The sequence below is a fragment of the Branchiostoma floridae genome, unplaced genomic scaffold (genome assembly GCF_000003815.2).
Source record: "Branchiostoma floridae strain S238N-H82 unplaced genomic scaffold, Bfl_VNyyK Sc7u5tJ_1489, whole genome shotgun sequence".
Lineage (NCBI taxonomy): Eukaryota > Metazoa > Chordata > Leptocardii > Amphioxiformes > Branchiostomatidae > Branchiostoma > Branchiostoma floridae.
Window position 1 is genome coordinate 63,800 of NW_023365728.1, and position 18,643 is coordinate 82,442.

At 42.1% G+C, this 18,643-nt stretch overlaps 1 protein-coding gene across 1 annotated transcript; it reads left to right on the forward strand.

Moving 5' to 3' along the window:
- The first annotated feature begins 2,100 nt into the window (after positions 1-2,100).
- On the forward strand, positions 2,101-18,587 carry LOC118407816. The gene is made up of 9 exons (XM_035808347.1): positions 2,101-2,256; positions 2,608-2,816; positions 12,422-12,521; positions 12,848-12,949; positions 13,121-13,337; positions 14,674-15,017; positions 16,574-16,669; positions 17,015-17,231; positions 18,242-18,587. Exons 1-9 carry the CDS (start codon positions 2,124-2,126, stop codon positions 18,555-18,557), a joined length of 1,734 nt encoding a protein of 577 aa, XP_035664240.1. The 5' UTR covers positions 2,101-2,123; the 3' UTR covers positions 18,558-18,587.
- The last annotated feature ends 56 nt before the right edge of the window (positions 18,588-18,643 follow it).

Sequence of the window (18,643 nt, forward strand, 5' to 3'; positions counted from 1 at the left end):
AACTACACCGACCCTACATTGTAGCCAAAGTGTTCAGTGGTCTGTCTGTTTGGTCCGCTTGGACAGGTCCACATGTACACCACAATGTGTAACAATTCTAGGGGGGTCCAGTGGCAATTGTTCCCTGGGAAAAATGTTGAAATCTTGCCTCTCTGAAATGTTATATGCTGCATTTTGAGAGGCAAATTTTGCTGTCTGATTCTGCCAAGTTCTATAAAAAATACTTGGGTTTGAGGGCGACGCCCCCTCCCCAAACACATTTTCACCATGTCGCAATGTAGGTCTGTGGCCAAGAAATTTGTAATCTTGACCCTTTGAAACTCCATTTCCTAAATGTTTAATGTTGCAAGAATTGCAGTTTGCTGGAAGACTGAGCTAAGTTTAATGAATTCCTGTTAATAAAAAAATTCACAAGGGTTTCAGCTTAAAATACTTTCTTACGTCATGATTTTTCTCTTCTATGACATTAAGTCAAACATCACGAATATGATATTTTACTTTTAGTTGATTAGGTTTTTTAAAAAGACTTTTTGATGATTATCTTGTAACAAATGTTTGAAACAGCTCTGTCTGATAAAGTGTGTGTCGTGCTGCACCTATGACCTTCCTGACCCTGACTTGACAAACAGCCTGTTTAAGGCACCGCCCAGTTGTCTAAAACTTATCTCTGGGATGAGTCGTCACCTGGCCTTGGGATTTTCATGTACGCTCTACACAACCTTGACCTTGGTGAAGCCTGGTTTTACCACACTAAAAGTTACCCCCCCCCCCCTGTCTGTCAGTTGTCTCTGGGAAAAGCCTTGAAATTTTCATGTGCCCTCTACACAACCTTGACCTTGCTGAAGCCAGGTTTTACCATTCTGATGACAAAATAGCTGATTTGAGATCTCCGAAGATAAGTTACCCCACCCCTGCATTTATTCAATAATTAATTATATCAATTCTTTATTGTGAGAAGGTCTTACAGCACCATCTATACATGATTGTATGTTTGAGTGCATCAGTTCAGTTCAGTTCAGTTCATCCTCATATGAGGTGCCATTAACAATGCCTGACCATGCATCTCTAGCATGGCGGCTAATAGGTTGTGAGTCAATATCATGTACATTTTAGAACTCCTTCCAAAAAGTAATAATCAGAATGCAATATACTAAAGTCTTGTACAATGTATCTTACTTAAGAATTGAGAGAACCTTCTTACAACCCAATGTACAATTGTATCAGGTTCTGCTGAGATGAATAATCTTTGCTTCACGGATTTTGGCCTCACATGTTCCATTTTGGAAATTCCTGCAGGGTTTCCTGTGAGGTTTCTGGAAGATGTCGTCCCAGAAGCTGTTCCCAAACAGCGGAGCAGCTCGGGAAGGTTCTGTGGGTTGCCATGGAGACCGGAGAAACTCCCTAAGCTTGGTGCTGTCAGGACTGGCGGCTGTGCTGAGTCTTGTCACCCTGCTGTTCATGATGCGGGAGCTGGCCATGATCCGAGATCAACAGGCGACCTTCATGGAAGACATGCGGGACCAACAGGTGCTACTTCAGGGCCTGATGCAATGGAAACAAGAGCAGGAATCAAAGGTAAGAAAGGCTGATTTTGTAGGACTAATTTTCTGTCACTTAGCCCGCTGTCTTAATCTCTAATCATTAACAAGTAACATCTCATCTAATGGAAGTTGTATCTTCTGTGCTTTTAAAAACAGGATTAATGAAAAATTTGTAAGGAAACTTACATTATGCCAAACTATTAATTGTTTTTGAATTAAGTATTACTAAACACAATTATGGCATTTGAGACTAATATAATGTTGAAAATGTGTGTGACTGTGTATGCTTGTGGGGGCAGAGAGCAAGCGCCATCCATGTCTATAGTTTGTAAGAATACAATGGTTGGAGTTGTATCGTATTAAACAGCTTGCAAGTAGTGATAAGAAAATGATAGTAAGACAATAAAGTTACTAAAACATGCAAATGCATGTCATTGAGTATACGCTAAATATGTGGTGCCCTTCAAAACTGACTATAACTTGTTCACTGAAACGGAAAGATAATTGCCCTGTTGACAGACCACTGCACTGCTCGGCCCTGAGGGCCCCCCTGAGGACTCTGGCTCAACTGAAGGCTGGCGGATGGGCTGGGGACCTGAAGACAGCGCCACCTTTTGGAACAGTGGAGAAGTGCATCACAGAGCCAAGAGGGCCTCAAAGAGATCAACAGCCAATGCTAATGCTGTCCTGAGCATAGTGCGCAACAAACTTCAAAGTAAATAATCTCTCCCTTTTTATCTTTTTCTATGGAGATTCCTTCGGAAACCCATTTTTGACTGGAATGACTTTGCAACAGTTCACTTTTGGGCAGATGTTATTTTGGAATGTAACATTTTTGGCACTGTCTGGTAATTTTAGATCAGTCTGTTTTTTCATTTGATGGGAAATGGAACATATGCTGTCTCTCTCTGTCTTTTAATATCTGTCTCTCTGTCTTGCCATGTCTATTTCTCTCTGACTTTCTAGTGTGTCTCAGGACTGTGATTATTGCTTTTTATAGATAAGACGCTTAATCCTAAATATGAAAATACAAGTACTTAAAGTTTGTTGTTTATGAAATTAACAGGGCTCGGATGTCTGTCAGGAACTTCCGGAAATTTCTGCTCCAAACTAAAAGGTCCGGTGGGCCCGCCCGGTCCACAAGGCCCACCTGGTGCCCCCGGTCCACAAGGCCCTTCCGGTCCTGCTGGAAATGACGGTAACGACGGAACAGACGGACAACAAGGCCCATCTGGTCCGCAAGGCCCAGTGGGTCCCCCCGGGCGTCCTGGACAGGTATGAACATATTTAAGAAACATTCATAAAGAAGTGCCTCAGAGTGGCTCAGACTATAAGTGAAAAAAAAAATGTTTACACATCACAGTGACTGTATAATCGTGTCAAGATCTGAATGGCTGCTTCAGTTCTGCATGTGACTGAACAAAGTCTCGTCACTATCGTGTGATCTCGCGTGTGTTCGGCGACTTCTGCAAATGCTCTCACAAGTTCCTGCAAATGCTCTCACAAGTTCCTGCGTGTGTTAAGTAAGTTATTCTCACTGGACAATTCCCGCATACGACTACCCAAACTTGCAAACTTCTGTATGACACATAGATCCCTTGGTACTATACGTGTTATTTCCTTTGTCAAATTTCTGAAAATTCACATTTTTTCTTTGGTACATACATTTGTAAGGAGATCACAGATTGCATTTTGAAACCAAAATTTCCACAGGAAATATTTGAAACATTTCTCCTTGTGGGGTCTGATCTCTCCTATATGCTATTCTGATTGGTTAACTTCCTGTGTATTGCTCCTTCTGATTGGTCAGGACTCTTAAAATTTTCAACACCTGCAGCTCACTACCATGGCAAAAATGCCATTCTTATTTATCTTTGTGGAAGAAAAGTTATCTTCCACAAAGAAAATTATTCTCTGTGTGAGAAAGTAAGAAAATAAGAAAATGTCAGTTAGAAGGTTAAAGTTTTCTTAGAATATTTTTCTCAGGCCAAGCTGTTCTTTCTTAAAGTTTTGGGACTAAAAACTTAAGATAAATCTTATTGTGGCAAGAATGATTCTGTAATACAGAATTTATATCTAATCATAGTTTTAAACCTATAAATGTTCTCTAAACTAAGAAAAATCATCTTATTCTACAACAAAGATTAAATAACTTATAGCAGGAAAACCTAGATTATGTTTCTTGAAAGGTTCTTGTAGCAAGAAAATCTTTCTGTCCTTAATAATCGATTTCTTGTTGCATCTGCATCTGCATAGGATACCCCCAAATGACCCCGCGAGGGGCAAAAGTAGGGGGGGGAGCTGAGGCTCCCGGGTTAGGGCGGGCAGGCCGCCTGCCTGGCACGGAAGTGCTCAACGTTGGGAGCGCTTACAACCGTGCCAGGCAGGGCATTCCACTCGGGAATTGTGCGTGGGAAAAAAGAATGTTTGTAGATATCGGTGCGTGCAAATATGTGTTGATATTTGAAGTCGTGACTACCCCGGGTACGCCCTTGGGCAGGCTTCAGAATATTGCTGGCGTCTATGTTAATATTATTGTTGACTACTTTATAGAAAAAGGTGAGGCGGGCGTTCCTCCTCCTTTCGGAGAGAGGGCGCCACTGCAGGTCTGAAAGCATTTGTGTCACGCTGCTAGTCTGCCGGTAGTCATTTAGGGTCACTCGGGCTGCCCTGCGCTGGACGGCCTCCACCGCCTGTATCCCTTTGTTGGTGTACGGGTCCCAGACGATGGCACTATATTCCAAGTGAGGCCGTACCAGCGCTTTGTAACAAGTGGCCTTGACCCTAGATGGACAATGGGTCAAGTTGCGCCGAATGACTCCTAGGACCTTACCAGCTTTGCTAGTGGCGTGGTTGATATGGGTGTCCCACCGCAAATCGTCGGACAGTTGTACTCCAAGATAGGGGTGGGACTTAACACCGGTAAGGGCTTCTCCACAGAGGGAGTACTGAGTTATGATGGGGTGCTTTTTACGGGTGATATGGAGGATGTGACATTTAGAGGGGTTGAACGACATGAGCCAACGATTTTGCCATTCTGTTAGCGCATCGAGGTCAGACTGCAGCCCTTGTGCGTCAGAAGGCTTGCTGATAGTTCGATAAATCAAGCAATCGTCAGCAAACAGTCGAACATGTGAGTCTACGGAATCGGGTAGGTCATTAATGTAGAGCAGGAATAGCAGAGGGCCTAACACAGTACCCTGCGGAACTCCAGAGGTGACCTTGACAGCTTTAGATGTTCCACCGTCAAAGACAACCCTCTGGGTTCTCTCCGTAAGGAAGGCCCTAAGCCAAGACTGAAGGAGGCCAGAAATACCATAGTGCTCGAGCTTGCTCAGCAGACGTTCGTGTGGCACAGTATCGAATGCTTTGCTTAAGTCAAGCACCGCGGCATCGACCTGTTTGTTCTGGTCCATGTTCTTGGCCAGGTCTTGGAGGGTAAGCACCAGCTGGCTCTCGCAGGACAGACCCTTCCTGAAGCCGTGTTGCGCAGGGGACAGAATGCCATGAGCGTCTAGATGTTTCATCATGTGGCTGTGCACGATGTGTTCGAGCACTTTACCACAGACCGATGTCAGAGACACCGGCCTATAGTTTGATGGCAAGGTTCTGTCCCCCTTTTTGAAGATTGGAGCGATGTTAGCTGTTCTCCAATCTTCAGGAACATCTCCCGTGGATATTGACTGGGAGAATATGACCTGTAATATTGGCGCAATTTGTTCGGCTACGGTCTTCAGGAGGCGAGGTGGTAATCCGTCTGGTCCTGTGGCCTTGCTGGGGTTAAGACAGGAGAGCTGTTTGGCTACCCCCTCCACTGTGATGTTAAGGGAGGGGATAGTTGGAGCTTTGGGTTCGCCAAGGGTAGGAACGGTGGTCTTATCCTCCCTGGTAAACACTGACTCAAACTGGGCCCCCAGTGCATCAGCCTTTTCTTTGGGGTCAGATGTTAGCACCCCCTGATGTCTTAGGGCGGACGCACCAGTAGAGTCTTGTCTGATGGATTTGACATAGCTCCAAAAGGCCTTGGGATTATCCTCGATGTTAGACTCCAGGTAATTGGAGACATAATCCCTATGGGCCTTCCTAACTCTCTGCTTAACGCCCTTCCTACACCTCTTGAACTTTGCCCAGGCTTCATTGGAGTTGGATCTCCTAGCCTTGGAAAAAAGTTCAGACCGCTTACGCATAGCTTTGCGAATCTGGGGAGTTATCCAAGGTTTGTTGGATTGTGGCCTCACTTTTTTCCTGGGGACATGCTTATTGGCAGCACCACTAACGGCTGCCTTAAACAGCTCCCAGTTTTCTGAGGCAGTGTTGTGCTGAGCCTGGTCTGCAAACTCTCGACTGTATGTTGCCATATCCTGCTGGAGTGCATCGATGTTAGCTTTCCTCCACAGGTATATGAGCCGATCTTTTGAGTTTGATGTTTGGGGCTTTACTTGAACATCAATCAGCGGGATGTCATGATCGCTGAGACCTGGTAAGATTTTGACTCTCTCCACTAAGGTGGGATTTGTGGTGAGAAACAGATCCAGGGTGTTCGAAGTTTGCCCCACAGTACGAGTTGGTTCACAGACCATTTGTTCCAGACCACAGTCATTGGCAAGGCTGATGTAATTGCTAGTGAGAGTGGATGGATTGGAAGCGGTGGTATTAGCTTCAGGGTTCCAGGTCGCATCAGGCAGGCTGAAGTCACCTGCTAGCCAGATGTGGGCATTGTTGTTATTAGCCCGCTTTTGCAGCACTGATCTTTCTAGTGCTACAAAATCATCATGACCAGCTGAGGGGGGGCGATAGTAGGCCCCTATGTAGATGGACTTACTGTTAGCCAGATGGACCCGGACCCAGGTCAACTCGCAGGGACAGTCCGGGTCTGGGTGGTGGGTTGCTATGATGTTGTTCTTTACAGCAACAAGCACACCCCCTCCCCGGCCAGCTCTGTCTCTCCTGAACACATTGTACGTGTCCGGAAAGATTTCGCTGCTGCCCACTGACGAGTCCAGCCATGTCTCAGTGCCAACAACAATGTCTGGTTGCACAGCTTCGCAAAATGCATGCAGTTCAGGTACCTTATTGCGGATAGATTGAAAGTTGATCACACAGGTCCTGACTGGTTTGGTATGTGTGCGGTCGCGAGGCGGTGGAGTAATACCATATCCGATAGGCGAAGACGTAGCGATAGGCGAGCCGATAGATCTTGCTGGACTAGAACAGGTGCTGGTGTTAAAGGAAGAGAAACAATTAGAAGTTTCGAATACTGTAGTGTTGAAGAGGCTGGAGCTGAAGTTAGGTAGGCCGCAGGAGCAGCAAATCCAGGACACGTTAGGGTTGTTGATGGTATTATAGACCGGTGTTGACATACCCATGCAGTCAGTATGGTACCAGACATCACATGAGTCGCAACAGGTGGCATGCCGGCCGTCCACCTTTTCCCACCTGACGGCTCGATGGCATACGCCGCAGGGGTACTTCGGTGCCCTAGGTCCCGGATTTAACTCCACATCTCCAGCCAGAAGGATTATCAGGGTGAGGCTGAACAGAGTGAATTTAGGTCTGCAGTGGGGTGCTAGTTTACCATTAGAGTTAATAAAGATAGAGACTAATGTTAACTTCAGGGGGTGATTGGCACATGTGTTGTCCAGCAGGGGAGTTAACGGGAATGGACTGTTAAAGGATGGTTTAAGGGTGTGTGGTATGCCTTCATGCCTGGGAGTGAAGGGAGAGGGATCATGGTGAGAGTTTACAATTAACACTAAGCAGTGGGCTGTTAGTAGAATGCTGCCCAAGATGGTTGAGAATGTAACGAAACATGTCATAATGCTTGACCTGCAGGGGTTCTCTCCTACTCAACAGGAGGAACGCCACGCTGGTGGGGGGCAAATTACATCGTAAATATGGGATATACAATATAGAGAACAGTACTATAGAATGTATATAAAAGTGGAACGGTCTCACCGGTCGGCAAAGGTGGCGTCGAGCACGCTCCGGGAGACGGGGGAGGGGGGCGCTATGTAAATCAAAGAAAAAGAACTAAAAATGCGCCGCCCAAGAGCGTCCGGGGTCCAGAAAGTTCAGGCTGATGTTACGGCTGTTTGTAGATGTAAAGATGTGTGGATGGAGTGTGGAAACAAAACTAAAAAGAACTAAAAAGAGTGGAAAGTAGTGGTGCGTACCGAAGCTCACATTCCGGTTCAGGTCCGGACTCGAGTCCAAAGATTCCGGTTCAGGTCCGGACTTATAAGTCCGGTTTTTTTACGGTCGCTAAAGTTTCCCAATTAACGTTAGACACAAGCATAAAGCGACTTGCTCTACTGCAGCTACCCATTTCCGTATCCGGCGCCCGCCGCTGGGCCGCATGCTATCAAAATATTACCAAAGACGACTGCATCATTTTCAAAGGTGTAGAAACATCGATTTTTGATAAAAACTATCGGGAAATCACGGCAAAATTCGACATTTTCCGCTTGTTTTTTGACGGCCGAAATTTTAAAATGGCGCTTGCGAGGTCATAGAGGTCAACGGGATAGCCCACTGTAATGCGGGTAGAAATGATGAATGCGGTGTTTTTGTCTTCTACATTCAACCGTAAAATTAATTTTAAATTTATTCGTTACAAAGATAAATGCAGGAGGTATAAAATAAGTTCATGAACTTAAAACTTTTTTAAAATAGAACGTGCCGGTGTTTCTTTTTAACAAGCTACTCACCCATGCTTTCAGTGAAGTATCCCGGCAAGCGGCAAATGTCACAATTTTACAGTCGCCGCGCCGAAGATTTGTTTTAGCTTGTTTATCTTGGAAATTTTCTTCATTTTCAGAAGATATGGGACTTAAAACCCATACCAGGAGATAAACAAATCCACATGCTTTATTTTCATGGGTAATATTGCTAAAGTCATCCTGTCATTTTTGCCGCGTTGCCGGATTTTGAAAGAAGGTTCCCGCGGCGCGACCATGTGCTTGGCTTATGGCGGTAGGACAATACGCAGAAATACGTTATTTTCTGGCCTGTTGGCTGCGATTAAAAAGTTACATAGGCATCTAGCGTTGTTTTTAGATGATACTAGTATACAACAAGAAAGAGATTTCCGGTTTTCCAGAAAACCGGTTTTTGACGTTCCGGTTTTAACCGGACTTGAACCGAAAGTTATAGCAAGTCCAAGTCCGGTTCGGCGAACCGGTACGCACCACTAGTGGAAAGTGATGGAGCTCTAAAATCGGCCTCCCGCCCGCCCGGGATGACCTCTGACCTCAGCCTGCTTCTTGCACTAACCATATTATGCATCTTGTATGAAGATTTAGATTCTTTCAACAAGAATAACCTTCCGTCCTTAAGAATAGATGTCTTAAACCAAATATATATTATCTTGTACAAAGATTAAGATTCTGGTAGCAGGTCAAACCTAGAATCAGTTTCTTGAAAGTTATTTGGAAGCAAGGAAACCTTTCTGTCCTAAAGAACTAAGTTACCAGTTAACAGAATATGCGTCTTGTGCTAAGATTCAGGATCTTGCTCAAGAATTCCTCTCTAATCTTAAGACTGAAACTCTTACTCTTAGATAGTGATTCTCTGTACAAGTCTGGACATCTTGCACCAGGAATATTTTACTTGCACCAAGAATCAGCTTCTGGTGTAAGAATTTCTTCCTTCCTAAAGGCACACCACGAAAATGTCTCTCGCATTGAGATTCACTTTCTTGAACAATCATTCCTGCTGTCAAATACTTAAAAACAGAAAATCACTAAATAGCTAATAGCAACTACAAAAATGTTAGAGGAAGACATCTCAACAAATTATGTGTATAGCATAGGAATGTTTATTACCACATTCTTACATAAGACTTATGAAGTATGATCACAATAGTAACAGTCTTTGAATGGAAATACTTTTACGATGACAGTACCAGATAAACATCAATAATTCCTTTACATTCAAATTGCCAATTATTTATCTTGATATACGTACAAGAAGAATTCATTACCCTTCTCAAAGAGGAATTTACAGCAATATTACTGCATTACTTAAATGGCAGTGTAGCTGTTTTGTAGCGGAATATGCTAAGGCCATAATTTATAAACTTAGATATAATTATTCCATATGGTTACAGAGTATCACATTCCAAAATAGAGCAAACCCTTGCAGTGAACTTTTCATTCTTGACATTTGGTATGGTCAAAACCTCCAGACACCTAGAGAAAAAGTGAAAGACCTTGTTACTTCGTAGTCTTACACAAAACAACAAAAAAAAGGTATCAAGTAAACAATTTTGAATAATATATATTAATTTCAGTAATGCACTGTACTATATACCTATTCTTTAACCCACTGGTGACACCTATAGATATGTATGTTTACTTGATACCGTAATGAAATTTGTTTTTGAACAGAAATACAGCAGACTAACCCTGTGATATATATGAAATGGAATCTCCCAACGATTATTTTGGTTAGACATACAATGTGCACATAGAATTTGGCAGCCAAAAGGTGGATATATATATATACTAGTAGCTATGGAAACAACTCTTGCTTCTCCATATCTACTGCTTTGTCAAGATTCTGTGCCTTGTTGCTTTTGAACCCTATACTCTAAAGTCTATGCATGGACTTCTTTTATCTTGAAGTATTTCAAGGTGGGGGAGGGGGCACACTTACCTTATCCTTCATATCTGGTTCCCAGCTGCTTCCGCTGCATAGATTTTTAGCAAATTGAACCCAGTCACCAGTGCCTCACATGATCATGGTCCCTTTTACCTTACTTTTGGCTGTAAAACTGGCACGAGTCATCAACTGATACAAAGAGTAGTGAACTGAGCTGCTGCAACTGTCACTCTGTTCAAAATGGAGATGGAGTAGCCCAACTGTACTCTGGGATACAGATCAACCAATCAGGGGTTCAGAAAAAGTCACATGACCAGAGAGGCTAGAAAAACAAGAAATGTTAAGAAATATTTTCTTATAACTGTTCAAAATAGAGATGGACCACCTGGGGTAGTCCAACAGTACTCTGAGATACAAATAAACCAATCAGGAGCTCAGAAAAAGTCACATGACAAGATAGGCTAGAAAATCAAGAAATGTTTCCTTGTAACCACGACTAATTCTTAACAAAGACACCAAATGGGTTTGATTTGAGGAAAGCAAAGTTTAACATAACTTTGAACTAAACATAGCTTGGTCACCAACAGAAATTTCAAAAGAAAGGTTACCATACTATTCAACTAAATGTTATATCTTGCAACTACCTCCAGGTGCCATGAACCAAAAAAAATATCTTGTTTTTCTTAATCAAGAAAGTTAAGAAATATATTCTAGTATATCTTAAACATTACCAAGAAAAACAAGAAGCATCTTTCTTAAGCTTTTTGAATAAGGAAAACATAACATTAAAGAATTTTATGCTAGTTGTAACTTTTTGTTTTGATTTCTTGATTTTATAATTCTTCAAACCTATATTTGATCAAGTAAGTGAAGAAAAGAATTCTTGTATCTTCGTAAACATAACCAAGAAAATCAAGAATTATCTTTCTTAAACTTTCTGGATAAGGAAAATAAGAATATTTGTGAATTTTATGCTTGTCATATCTTGTTTTAGAGTTTCTTTTTTTCTTCTTTTTCTTAACATTATTTGGTCAAGAAAGTAAAGAAAAAAGTTCTTGTATCTTCTTAATTGTTAGAAAGAAAAACAAGAATCATCTTTCTCAAACTCCCTGGATAAGAAAATCAAGAAAAATCAAGAATGTTCTTCTAGCAAACCAAGATTTTATGTAGAAATTGAAAAATGACAAGATTAAAGATCTTACGGTTAGAATCTATGGAATACTCGGTTTGATCTTAGAGAAAATGAATCTTATGGGAAGATTGAAAAATAAAGTTTTTCTTAAATTTCTAGAAAATTCTTGTTGGCAAGTATCTTAATAGAAATACTTTCTTCACTTAAGAAAACATAGAGAAAAACTCTTTCTCCAAGAACTAACATACAGAGATTTTGCAGAGGGTTTCTTACTTTCCTTGAATTTTCTTTACTGAAGAAAATCTTTCTCTCCATAAGAAAACAAGAAAAATAAGAAAAACCATTTTTGGTAGTGTGGCTGGCTTTAATTTTATCTGTTACATCGTCATAACCAACGTACATGAAATGGGGCATTCTGGTTGGTCCACTTGACTTGTCTTTGACTTGTCCACGTCGCCTGACTATGCAGGGTTCGAAATACACATACTTAACTTGCAATTTGCATGTAATTTTTGAGATTTGCATGTAAAAATATTCTGAACTTGCAATCTTGCATGTTGAAAATACCTGGCCTATAGTGAAAATACTGAGGGATTAGACACCCTACTCTTAGACAGAACGACATATGGACGTCTTTCTTTTTCCTTCCTTGTTTGTGATTGAAATATGCTGATTAAGTGGATATCTTTCCAAAATTTCAAGTTCTGTCTATGTTTTTCTGTCAGTCAAAAGGGATAGAATGGGCAAAATTCTTATCAGTCCTGAGCAGCAAAATTCCACCAAAGCATAGATGCTGGCTAAAAACATTGCAGTATAGACTAGTTGTATTTTGCATGTAAAGTTTTCAAATTGCACGTAAAATTTTTGCCAACATGCTATTTTGCATGTAGCAAAAAAAAAGTATTTCGATCCCTGCTATGTATATGATAAATGCAGTTTTAAGTACTTTTAGATTGAATGTGACCTTGCATATGGCTACCCAAATCAGTAGAAAATTATGTGTATTTATTGTGTTAAATGCCTACTTTTTTGTTTCAACTGATCATGCCTTTTCCTTTTCTTGTCCAGATGCCACATGTTATCTTCCAAAGCTGTACAAATTTGTCCTAACATCAATGTTGATATAATCATGTCATCTTATTTACAGTGTTCCTGTACGGAGTCAACCACGACTGCAGGCCCACAGGTCACACCTGAGGCACCACAGGTCACACCTGCGGTAACCACGGCAGCAGCTCCTCCCACAGGTGAGTCTGAGCATCTTACGGTACTCATGCTGTATGTCCCCCTGCTGCATGCTTACATGTCTGACGTCACCTTTGGCAAATGATATTTACCTTTTTGAGTGATGTATCTCATTCTCATAGATTACGCAAGTAAGGTCCTCTTGTGTGTAAATGTTAGACTGTTTTCTATGGCCTGCACTGATGGAGTTACATGACTATTGTATCTTCCCTACATTGATACAGTAACAATGTTTCTATCATCATGATGGTGCCTATAGATTTAAACTTTTCAGATGCAATGTCTTCAGCTAACATTAACACACTTACTGCTACTTCCCGTTTCCCAGTGGTGGACTGTTCTGCACTTTATGCCTCCGGACAGACGACCAGTGGAGTCTACAGCCTCGGCTCCGGTGTGCAGGCCTACTGTGATATGCTAACAGCGACAGGTAAATTATAACTGTTTGAAGACATGTGGATCTCTCATATGCACTGGTGTGTCATAAACATTCACCTCTTTGAGTTCCCCAATAAACCACATCACACCTTAGGCATTGTCTTTTTCCCTGCCCAAAAGTGTTTGTCCTTTTGGCCCCCTGACACTCATACATTTTGTGCAGGAGGAGGCTGGACTGTGATCCAACGGCGGCAACATGGATCGGTTCCCTTCAACCGGACCTGGGAGGAGTACAAACTGGGCTTTGGGAACACGAGCGGGGAGTACTGGCTGGGGAACGACAACATCCACCTGCTGACCAGCCAGGAGAACTTCACCCTGCGTGTTGATTTGGTTGACTGGGGTGATCAGATGGCTTACGCGGAATACAGCTTCTTCAGGTTCGCACAACCGTACTCGTTCTTCACGATGGTCAAATGTGGGATTTTTTAATACGAATCTTGTTTGATCTGGCGTGATCGAACAGAACAGGAGTTCTATCGGGGTTCACCCACGGTCACCCACAGGTTGTGTAACAGTAAACATGCAGAAAACGCCCTTATTTTTCTTGGTGTTGTGCATCAGAACAAAAGCAAACATTTTCAAAATAAAAATCGTTATCTGTGTAGCATAGTTCTGCTGCCGTTTTGTTTGAAACATGTGTCATTTAACGAAGCTGTAACAGTTGGCATCATCATCGGTGACCTTGTATATCACAAAACTTGTTTAGGGCAGTAACAAGTATCCCTTGTCTTGATCTGTGCGATATGACATGTGTCCAAACGTGGTATTTAAATTGCTTACAAAACACGTACAAATTAATTTAGCTTAGATTAGGGGCTTGAATTTTTTTATCGGCAACTGATATATCCAGACTTGTGTCTTAGGGAATATTTTGATATGGGGCAATTTTGAATTACTGGTCTTAGAGTGTGAAGGAATAGATTTTTTTACCCTATCTTGGCCGTAAAAATAGTTTGAAGAAGAACTTTAAAAATCCTTAAGACAGACAGATTTTACAGTCATTACCTAGTATTGAATATAAAAGATTCAGATCTTTGGACAAATTTAGGACCAATTTAAATACATGTAGGATATTTGCTTTTTTAGCCACCGAACACCCTTTTCTAATCAACCAACTAGGCATATTTTAGAAAACATTCAGACAAGATTGTGCAGCACACATACACGGTTAGATTTGAGGTATTACACACTGCTTATTTTCATTTAATGCTAGTGAGACACGTGCGAGAGGTTGCTTTTCTAACTATCACGATCTTTTAGAAACACAATATTTAACTAAAACAACAGGAGCTAATTGACTCTTTTACATCAAACGTGCCTTAGCTGTTTTTCCCATTGAAATCCAAATTGCCTTCAGCTTAACTTTGCCCTTCCTTTGTTAACCATTGGAATCCAAATTGTCTTCAGCTTGACTTTGTCTTACAATGTCTCCGATTGCACATCTAAAATTGTCTTCATTCATAGTTAGAGTATAAAAGGTCAGTTCTTGAAGGATAGTGGATACTATCCGAAACGTCTGACCGTTTCCAAAACCATATCCAGTTGATTGAGTGACTACTTTCATTTGACAAAGTATAGTATTGCTTACTTCCTCCATTTCAATCCCCACCATAATCCGGTGGTCGAGTTTTAACAGCATTTCTTGTTTTATCTGAAAGTTCCAGAATTAGGAGAGATTCAACTAATTTGTGACTGATTTATTGCCCCATCCAGGGTGTCCGGTGAGTCTGACCAGTACCGGCTGCACATCTCCGGGTATTCAGGCACCGCGGGAGACTCCATGGGTTACAACAACAGGCAGAGGTTCTCCACTGTGGACAGGGACAATGATGCCTACAGCAGCCGCGATTGTTCTCAGCGGTTCGGACAGGGCGGCTGGTGGTTTAACAGTTGCGGCAGCTCCAACCTCAATGGCCAAAACTGTAGGCCCTGGTACTCCTGTCCATTCCTGCAAGGTGTGGTGTGGGACGACTGGAGAGGCGTGGGCTACCCCCTGAAGTCTGTGTCTATGAAGATCAGGCCAACTGCATTCACACCTGAGGTAACCATAACTACAGGTGAGTCTGAGCATCTCACGGTCCTGATGCTGCAAGTTCTCATGTTGTGCCTGACACGTCTGACGTCACCTGTTCTGAAGACTCGGCTAAAGAATGATAACTAATAATATTGTCATATTTACTCGTTCTCATTGAAATGTACAAAATGGGAATTTTTTGTTTAAAAATAAATTGGCTTATTTTTCAGTGAAACCTACCCGCTTGTTAAGGAAAATTCCTCTTTTAACCATAGCCAAAAAATGTCATTTTCTTACCCACTGATTGTGTATTACAGGGCAGGTAACAGATGTTACCGGTAACGTTTGTTACAACAGTAAACTTCGCCCTTTTTCTTCGAAATGATTAACATTATTGGCTTATTACTACATCATTTAGATATAACTATAAGTGGACGCCCTAAGGACGTTTAAAAAGGGAGCAGCAATTTTACACCAGGTCAAATAGAAAGCATAAAACAATGTTAATGTTTGTTCCAGTCATTCCTGTACTGCATTTTGTTAAGCAAGGTGGGATGCAAATGGCACTCACTGTAAACAACCTTTTCTTGTTTCTTAATATAAAGACAAGAAAACTGTAAACTAGGATCACAACAACGGCCATTTCTAGTCTTATACGTGGAATACGGTGGCACTGGCAACAATCGTACTCGTAGTGGTAACATTTGTTACCGAATCTGGTGACAGGCATAAACCACCTCACACAGCCTCCAAGATCAGTGACAGTAGCGATCTGACGTGATTGGCCAGAGGGCCTGGGTAGCTGGTTTCACCTGCCGAACAATCATTTTGGGAACTGAATTGTTATATTTTTGGCTACTTTTTTAATTCTTCGTGTCTCAGGCGACAGCCATTTTGTAGGGGGTGAAATCCCACCTGTGGCTGTAATAATCTTCCAAACCATCAACCAATATGAATGTTATCATGCATGATCATAATAATAATGGTGAATCTTTTGTGAAACCTTACAGGGGTTTTGGTAAAACAAAGGGAGCAGTGATGTTGTCTACGATTTGCTCCAAATCAAGTCGTAAAGGCAGTCGGCAGCATTTTTTACATTTCAATCAATAAGAACGGGCCTATTACAATTGTATAGTTCCTTGGGATGTTTTGTATGTGTAAGGCTCCGATATTTAATTTAGCCAAAATGTGATATTTGTACAATATCAAGAAAGGGTTTTAGTCAGATAGTATTGTAGCATATATGATTATGACATACATGTACTATGCATGATTTTATTTGCTTAGCTATCAGGAATACTGTAGAGAGTTCAGATAATGGCAACATTTGTATAAATCCATTAAAAACTAGCGGTCTATAGTCTCGTACCTTCATCAAGTGATGTTTACCTCTTTGAGTGATGTATCTCATTCTCATGGATTGTGCAAAATAAATAAGGTCCTCGTGTGTAAAAGTAAGATGGTTATTCCTGTACTGATGGTGTTATACACAGTAACAATGTTTCTACCATGGTGCCTACAAACTTGAACACATCTAATTCAACACAAAGATGCGATGTCTTCAGCTAACGTTAACCCTGTTACTTTTCCCCGTGGTAGACTGTTCTGCAATATATGCCTCCGGAAACACGACCAGTGGAGTCTACACACTCACCTCCGGTGTACAGGTCTACTGTGATATGGATACAGTTGAAGGTACATAAATTGTTGGAGAGACATGGATCTGTCATATCAAGTGTCGTTAACATAGAACACTTGTTTGAGTTCCCCAGAAAACCATGTCACACAATGTCATGCATCGCCCACCACCCTGCACAAACTTACAGAGTGACTCAAAACTAAATTGTCAAAATACAAAACAGCTGACTCTTATTGGTTAAACACTTCCATTTTTATGGAAAGTTAGGGTCTGTCTATGGTTATCAATCTCCTTCACAAAACAACATGTGATCTAATCATTTCAGCTGTTTTACAGTCTACTCCGTAAGTCTGAGTGTTTGTCCTTTTGGCACCTTGACATGTAATTGTACATTTTAACAGGAGGTGGGTGGACTGTGATCCAGCGGCGGCAGGACGGGTCGGTCCCCTTCAACCGGACCTGGGAGGAGTACAAACGGGGCTTTGGGAACCTGAGCGGGGAGTACTGGCTGGGGAACGACAACATCCACCTGCTGACCAGTCAGACCGATTATACCCTGCGTGTTGATTTGATGGACTGGGAAGGAAATTCTTCTTATGCAGTATACAGCTTTTTCAGGTTTGTACTATGAACAGTTATTCCTTAAAATTTGATCGACAATTAATCAGATATATTATGCATGCCATGAGCACACCAAAAGTGAAGCATAAATTTCCAGAATTCTGCAGCAATTCGTCTATCCTCTGCGCCTATCCTGACGATATTTATCGGGGGGGAGGGGCTGATGCACTGGGGGGAGGGCCATAGAAAAAATTTTTGAGCCGGGGGGAGGGCCATTGAAAAAAAAATTGCCTTAGGGGCCTTAAAAATACAAGCAAAATGTGCCCCTGAAATGCAGGAAATGAAGTTTCAGATGGTCAAGATTTCAATTTTTCTCTGGACGTCCCTAGGGACGGCTTGTGCCTCAAGCGCCCACGACGCTTCGGCGCTCGTCACCATAAAAAATCTTTTCCTCTGACAGAAATGTCATTGATTAGCATACTAGTACTCTACCAGCAAAGTTTATTCCTCAAAGTGCAGAAAATCCTGTTTCAGAGGGTCCAAATTTCAACATTTTTCTCCAGACCTACACTTGCGGCGGCTCGTGCCTTGGGCGATCGAAATCGTAAGATACGGGGCACGTCGTCGCCCTCAATAATATTAGCTAAAAACCTGTGAAATTCTACTAGAGAGGCTATTAAACTTTAAGCTTAGACTGCCAGCAAGTTTTGTCCATCAAAAGTTAAGAAAGACCGTTTCAGATTATAAGTCAAGATTTCAAAATTTTCCCAGGGGGAGCATGCCTCGGACCCCCTAGGAATACGTCAACATAGTTCGCCCTCCCCATAAGAAATTTGTTGCAGCCGCCTCTGTCGTGTGATTCCATGTTCGCACAAAGTTTACGAAGACTATAGAAACTAAAATTGGTATCAATATCAATCCTGCGTGCATCGTGCATGTACCATTACTGGCTCACCCCTATTTTTTGTGGTGATGGTTTTTTAAATGTATTTGAAAGTATTTCTCAGTTCAGATTTCTGAGATATTCGTCACTAACATTTGTGTGCGTTGATATTGTTCCCATCCAGTGTGTCCGGTGAGTCAGACCAGTACCGGCTGCACATTTCTGGGTATTCAGGCACCGCGGGAGACTCCCTGAGCAACAACGGGCAGAGGTTCTCCACTGTGGACAGGGACAATGATGCCTGGAGTGGCTACCATTGTTCTCAGCAGCTTGGACAGGGCGGCTGGTGGCATAGTGCCTGCAGCTTCTCCTACCTCAACGGCCGTTACCTGGGCAACTGTGGGGACTCCTGTTCGTACCTACAAGGTGTGGTGTGGGTCGAGTGGACAGGCCGTTATTACTCCCTGAAGTCTGTGTCTATGAAAATCAGGCCAAATTGATTACTGCATTTGCTCTAATGTTCACACCCAGTATCCACAAAATACTACATGTGTGAATAAAATGATAACGATATGCCAAACAATAG

Bases quoted from the DNA above. Each gene is read 5' to 3' on its own strand.
- LOC118407816 (XM_035808347.1), top strand. From the start codon at position 2,124: ATGGGCTGGGGACCTGAAGACAGCGCCACCTTTTGGAACAGTGGAGAA. The intron at 2,257-2,607 runs GTAAATAATCTC...TGAAATTAACAG, and splicing joins AGTGCGCAACAAACTTCAAA to GGCTCGGATGTCTGTCAGGA. The intron at 17,232-18,241 runs GTTTGTACTATG...GTTCCCATCCAG, and splicing joins GCAGTATACAGCTTTTTCAG to TGTGTCCGGTGAGTCAGACC.